The sequence below is a fragment of the Pyrus communis genome, chromosome 4, assembly GCF_963583255.1.
Source record: "Pyrus communis chromosome 4, drPyrComm1.1, whole genome shotgun sequence".
NCBI classification, from domain to species: domain Eukaryota; kingdom Viridiplantae; phylum Streptophyta; class Magnoliopsida; order Rosales; family Rosaceae; genus Pyrus; species Pyrus communis.
The window spans coordinates 7,180,706-7,187,627 of NC_084806.1; the positions used below are offsets into that span (position 1 = coordinate 7,180,706).

General features: G+C 39.3%; 1 protein-coding gene across 1 annotated transcript; it reads right to left on the reverse strand.

The window, feature by feature from the left end:
- Positions 1-341: 341 nt before the first annotated feature.
- LOC137731983 (calmodulin-binding transcription activator 4-like) lies at positions 342-6,081 on the reverse strand. The gene is made up of 12 exons (XM_068471256.1): positions 5,791-6,081; positions 5,201-5,326; positions 4,964-5,079; positions 4,584-4,672; positions 4,464-4,509; positions 3,744-4,328; positions 3,450-3,540; positions 3,141-3,352; positions 2,026-2,699; positions 1,262-1,835; positions 813-1,103; positions 342-722 (listed from the first exon to the last, which is right to left on the reverse strand). Exons 1-12 carry the CDS (start codon positions 5,798-5,800, stop codon positions 618-620), a joined length of 2,919 nt encoding a protein of 972 aa, XP_068327357.1. The 5' UTR covers positions 5,801-6,081; the 3' UTR covers positions 342-617.
- Positions 6,082-6,922: the final 841 nt, after the last annotated feature.

A 6,922-nucleotide genomic window follows, 5' to 3' on the forward strand; every position in this document is an offset into this window, starting at 1 on the left:
ATGATTTATGCTGTGTAATTTTTTATTGTTTTTTAAAATTTAAATATTTATAAATTAAAAAGTTCATAAAATATAAATAATGAAAATCTAAGTAAAATTTATTTTTAAAAAATTTACTGAAGTAAATTAGACTAAAGCACTCTGTAACAACTTGGGATTTAACAATTTCTAAATTATGGCTTAAAATTCTGTAGATTAAATTTTTAAGCTTTAATCTACATCATTGCACAAGGTCTTAAACCTCATAGCAAAAAAGTGCTCACAACTATGCACATGTGTCACGATAGTATCGTTTAGGTATTTGGCTCGAGTAACTATAGGCTAACAGTAACATCGAATTATTCCGGCGCATGTAAGTTTTCCTCTCAAGAGAGAGGAGCGTAGGCCGAATCAACAAATGACAAATGTCGGTCGGAGCATTTACATCAACAACATATATTTCAAAACATATGCTCATGATTCATCAAACAAACATCCCTTTACATAACCCAGGTCAGATGGGATCGTCATGTACAAACTCAGAAGTCAGAACCCATAAAACGTCTACCATTTATCAGTAAGATTTTCATCAACCAAATAAAGTTACTTAAGTTGGAATCATCAGATGCTGCTTGCTTCTATGTGAATAGGTACATATCAGTGTCGTCTACGTTCAAGTTATCGCCACCGGAATTTGGTGCATCTGCTTCAGCACCTTCGCGGCTAGTACCTCCTAGTTCAGCCTGCAAGCGAAACATATGTTCTTCTGCGATTAGCTAAATTCAAGTCCACGGAATGTTCCCTCACCAACGATTTGTTGCTTGTTTTCTTACCTTAGCTTGATGGTGCCGTGTCAGCATGCGATGATATTGCTGGCGTGCCTCTGGAGACTCGACCATGGACAACACACGCGAGACAGCCTCGTCAACGGCTACATTGACTTTCTGTTTGCGGAACACCTTGAGAATATCTTCATCTTCACTGTCTCTCGACTTTGTCTCCTGCCGAAAGCCACGCAAACCAACTCCTTTCCTTCGCCACCTAAGTACAACCTTGTCCAAAATTCCAACAGCCCAGCAAATTACCTTGTAGTGCTTCCTCACCTGATAACCTCGCACATACGCCTGCCAAGAGAAAAATGTAAATCATTTTACTAACTAGAAAAACATCAACATTCTGAACTTATATGCGTGTGTTGCATTTCGTTAAAATGAAAAAGGTAAAAAAGGCAACGACTTCTTTTGCATATGAATTGTATTCCTGAGTCCAAAAGGTGAGGTACCTGTATCTTCACGACTTTCTGGCGGAGAGTGAGGAAATCTTTTCGGCCTTTATACCCTCGATATTTCTTTTGAATAGATATTGCAGCTGAATTGTAATCACGCGGATTGCGAAAGGTTAGCTTTGACAACGCTGAAAGCCCTTGAATGTCATCTGAACTGATACCATAGTCATCTATACTAACACCAGCTTCTTCATGTTGCCGTTTTCTGAAAGAATGCGCCCGGAAAGCAGACTGTATGCGTGCTGCAGCCTGAGCTGCATTCCGGACTGCAGCCAAGGTGTTTTTAAGTGACACCTGATCCTCACTGCCCTCAAGGCTTCTATTTGAGATGCTGTTTACTGTTAATTCTGCTTCAAACTCAGCTGAACCTTTGGAAAACTCACTTTCTTCCAGCATAAGGGATGACAGATGGCTAGTCAGTGACAGCTCTGAAAGATAACCTGCTAGTCCCTTATGCCCATTGGTTGCTGCAATAGATGCCGCAGTTTTGCCAACTGGATCTTGGGAACTGGGATCTGTCACCGCTCCAGCTGATGCACCAGAAGCTAAAAGTACGGCAGCCATCTTTTCCCTGTTAAGAATAAGAAAGTTTCAATGATCCACAACAAGAGCTAGCCTATATGAGATTAGACAAATCCAAAAGTTATGCTTAGTAATCAACCTTAATCTTAAACAAAAACAAATCCAAACTAATAATACCGATGACAACCCATGTGCATCACCCCTTTGCTAATACTCAGAGAAAAGGAAAGTTTCATTACCTTCCAAAACGAGCAGTCCAATGTAGAGCAGTCCATCCGTTTATGTCGCGGAAGTTTATATTGACTCCACAATTTAGTATCGGGTTTAAGGCCCATGCAAACCCCAAACCAGCAACCATGTGTATTATCACTTGCTCTTTCTTGGACAAGGAACAACCATTCTGGTCAAATTCATGGGATCTGGAAGAAAGCCATTGCTGCAACTTGTCTTTCAGTAGCTCTTCCAGAAGCCAATATATGGTACTAGATGAACTTCCACTGCCGAGTAACAAGGCTTCAATGATACTACTCCATGAATCATCGTCAGCTTTCAATTTCCTCAGGGACTCAGATCCGACACTTTCCCTTTTCTGTATTGATGAATCATCCATGAGCAACTGAACAAATCTGACTAGTAATAACAGCTCTTCAGCACTCTTAGCAGCTTCTTGTGGAGGTGAATTATTGTGAGTACAGCTACTGCTCTTAACTCGATAATCAAATTCCCTGACTTCACTGCAAGACACCCGATTTCCAGCAGTAATGCAGACAGTCACCTTCCTAGGAAGGTGAGGAGGAGCTTCACAACGGATTACACCTTCCTGAATGATCTGAGCAGGGACTTCGACATCACCAAACATACAAGTCCATGCAGATTCTGATGGATCACACAGAAAAGATCCAATAATGACGACCTGCATCTAGCAAAGTTGGTTTTAAGTAATTTGAAAAAAATAAAATATCCAAAGGAGAATGTATGATGTTAGAACTTTGTTATAAAATAGAAAACTGAAACCTAGTGGGTTATGCACTGTTGGAAACTTAGCACCATAACAACTGAACAAAACAAAGATCACAGTGACTGGCTGTTTAGATGGGATGCATTTAAAATCCAAATTAACAGTATACGAACTCTTTATTTTCTTTGGAAAATGTAAGATTAAAATGTCAAGTTAAGTTTATAGAGTTGAGGATATTTGGTGTTTGAAAGGGCTTTCATAGACACTTGTATTGGTAACTCGGATAATGGGTCATCGAGTTCTGGGCCTATAACTCAAACTTTAGTTTTGAAGCATTAGATGCACCTGGTAGAAAGTATTTGCTAGCTGGTATGATAAAACCGAGAACAATCATACCTTTGTAGCTTCAGTGGCATAACCCCACTCTGGAGATATTTCCCGAATAGTGAACTTTTGATTTTGTGCAACAGTCAAACTGATATCAGAATCAAGAGATCCTATCTGGCCTTGCTCAAATAACTGTGTATAATAGTCTGGATGTGTTCCAGACACAAAATCATATGGATACAGCTTGGATCTGTCAACTTCTAGAGGCAGTGGCAAAGAATCTGGTTACATGTGAAGGTTGTTAGAGTCTGAAAAATACTCAATAAGCGCTAAATGAAGTGTTAAAGCGATTTTCATAACGAGAAAAGGATATCATACCATTGTCAACAATATTTTCATTGGAATTTAGCCATTGATGATGCTCCTGCACTGCAGTTGGTCCACTCCTCAAGGAAGACAGCGAGTTTTCCTGTTTCGATTGGGAAAAAAACAATGAATTGATGGCTCGGTAGCTTAAAGGTACAACTAACATAAAAAGGTCATTGCCATCTTAGACAAAAGGGACCAGTGTATGCATAAAAGACAAGCAAAGTGGCCAAAAGCTATCAACAAATTCATCCAAGCAAAGGTGTAATAACAGTGGGCAGTAAAAAAAGTTTTAGCAACACTCACATTGCTGTCCAATGTATATAAAGATTTCTCCTCCGACTTTAGGACTGATGAATTCTTCCGTGGATCCAGAAACTCTTTCCAAGTAGCAGATTCTTTGTTTCCATCTCTGAATTCATGGTCAATGATTTTACAGTTCTCACCACTATAGTCTGCATTACCTTGCATCTGAGCAGGTTCACTGCAGAACTGTTCGTGCACAACATATCTGGGTTCATTGAAGGCAGCAAACTGATCCTTATTGGTGATATCAGTATAATCCAGGATATCTGAAGCATTTGGATTGTCGTCCATAAATCCTTCAAAGCTGTCCTCATTTAAGCTTAACTGCTCTTCAAGCTGTCGCAAAGCTTGATTAACATCAAACTTAGTCGAACTATCCAACTCCCCCATTCCATATAAATTTTCTAGGTTCCCCCTTCGATTTTTGTTGACTATATCTGAACTAACTTCTAGTGAACCTGGACTGGATAGATTCTGATTAGGTTCATGTAAATCACTAACTGTGGGAGTAGTATTAGAGCTTGGACTGTGGCTAAAGGAAGAAGATACTGGTGATTGTACGAAAGATCCAGTACTCGGATTGCCCTGAAATGCATCATTGTATAAAAAATTAACACAACCCGGTGGGAAAGGGGTGGTGAGGAGAGGGAGAGAGAGCGAATTCATGTGAAAAGGAGTAGTGAGATATGCCTGGTTTATAATCAGGTTCTGAAGACTCACCTCATTAGTTTCTCTATAATGCACAAGTACAATATGCTCATATGCCCTGCCAAAGAAATTCTAATTTGTGAAATATCTCTTCAGGGAAATGCACTTGACAATAATTGCAAGGGTACTCACGGATCTAGCATCCAATAGCTACGTCTTTGAAAACTTGGGTTGTCCTCTCCATGTGCGTAATAACAATTTAACGTTTCAACATTTCCAACCTATGCATACAAAACTTGGTTACTCAAGCTGAAATATAGGACTACACTGGCCTCAGTAGTACAAACAACATTAGCTTAGTGCAACAATACAAACAGAGCAAAATTAAGCACGAAGTTTTGCAGACTAGAAAACTATTTCCATCGGAACGCTGAACCATCCAAAGATTTCAAACAGATAAAGTTTATCATTTTATAAATACCCGAGAAAACAAATAATTGTCATGTGTTATAAGGACAGACCTTTTCACAAAAGAAAGCTTCAATGTAACTGAATAGATTGCTTTAACGAACCTTAAGTCGCTCATGTGCTTCACCTACGGTTCTCCCATCCTTCTTTTTACGCCAATTGTGCCCGTCTCTACGAAAGAAACGAAGGATCCTCTTGTTAAAAAGGAATAAAGATCCACCTGTCGCAAAATCCAAAAGAAAAAGACGTAAGAATAAATGGGATTCCAAATCTAATGGAAGCAACAATGCCAATAAGCCATGACATTACAATACAATAAGAAGAGCAAACAGGAGACATACTACTAGGCTGTTGCGGGGGTTGGGGTGCGATCTTGTACTTTTCATGGTTCTGCAATATGAAGAGCACTTCAGCTGGCTTCAGCCAACGGGTTTGCGCTTCTTGAAACAGATCATTTATGTTATATCCTGAGACATCAAATGACATAGAAAATATCAAACAGTTTTCAATTGACAAGACAAATACAAATTTGAGATCACTGATATTGTTATGAAATTGTTGTTTGTAGCAGGAAAGACTTAAAATTGTTATAAAATAGATTAATAAATCAAAGATAAATCAATCACGGTCGCATAACGTTGGAATTACTTCATGCAGGGAGAAATTCACCAACAAAAAGTTCAAATTTTGATGCTTGTTAATTAACACTAATTTAATTACACATTTTGATGCATAAGAAAACTTTAAACAAACTGCAAGCAGAACCAAATGTCCCTGATTAGAACCCAAATAAACACGAAGGGGATCGGAAAATTTTCAATCTTTTACATGATCTAGCATTTTCGTACTCAAAATTCGATAAAAATTATAAAAATTGTAGTTTAGTTTTTTGTTTCTGGGTATTTGCGAACAAGCTCAGTGGCCTACGTACCTGATTGCATCGTGCTCAGCTACCGAAAAATAAAAAATTGACTAACTGCAGAGAAAGCGGTTTACTTGCGGGCATTTGAACCGGAGGCGGTCGACGGAGCAAATTCGAGAGCCGAAGTTTGGAGGCGGAGAGACCGGAATCTCGATCGTGAACCGGATCTCAGGTGAGCAGAGTACCGTTGGCCTTGTAGAAAATAACCGACAGAGACAGCACGATCAAAGACTTCGAGGAGGTCTTCAAAAAAAAAAAAAATGAAAAGACTTCGAGGAGGTCGATAGAGAGGACAAAGGGTTGCAACTTGCAAGTCAGCTGTAAGCAGGAGCGAATTATCTCCTGCGCCCGGTGGCTAGGAAGCGTCGTGTCCCGATGGGCTGGCGCAAGATTATAGGCTATATGGCAATGATTGATTGATTGATTGATGCAAAGTTGGAAGCTTCACGGTACGCTAATGAGTGCTAAGGTCTGCACCGGCCGCGAAGCAGAGGAAGAAAATACGGGCAGGTGGAGGCGCCAAACGTTCTCGCTGCCAGGAGGGTATTGTGGTCATTTTGAAGCCTGTAAATTTAGCTGACCACAATATTGTTTAAATAATAATAAAATAGAAAACGTGGGACAGGTGCCGAGTGCCGTTAGATTCCTTGTTTGGATGGAAATATCCAAGATCCGATATCCCCACAGCCACATCACAGATGCAACCCAGAGCCACAGGAATACATGCAACAATATTAAGATGAAGTTTAAAACTCGATTGATATTCAATGCTACGGTCTGGTGGTATTCATTTTTACTTAAAAATGAGAGGCTTTAGGTTCGAATCTCATAGATGACGAATTCGATATCAAATTAGGTTGTCCATTGTGTTGTTTAACTGAACTTCCCCTTCATCTTAGTTAAAAATAGCGATGTATTACACACAGGCAAAAGAAAAAAAAAAAATTTATAACTCGATTTGAAGTGCTTTTAAAATAACACACTTAAAGTATTTATTACAAGAAGTACCCGCTTCATATACATTTGTAGCCCAAAAATAGTTTTCTTAAAAGCCTCTTGTCATTCTCAAAACACCTACAGACAAGCCTTGAATCTTGTCATTCTCAAAACACTTACAGACAAGCTTTTGTGACACGCCAAA

Excerpts from the sequence above, each read along its gene's own strand:
- LOC137731983 (XM_068471256.1), bottom strand. Across the intron at positions 4,673-4,963 it reads AAGCACATGAGCGACTTAAG|GTTGGAAATGTTGAAACGTT; the intron begins GTTCGTTAAAGC and ends TTGTATGCATAG. Across the intron at positions 4,329-4,463 it reads ATTATAGAGAAACTAATGAG|GGCAATCCGAGTACTGGATC; the intron begins GTGAGTCTTCAG and ends GATGCATTTCAG.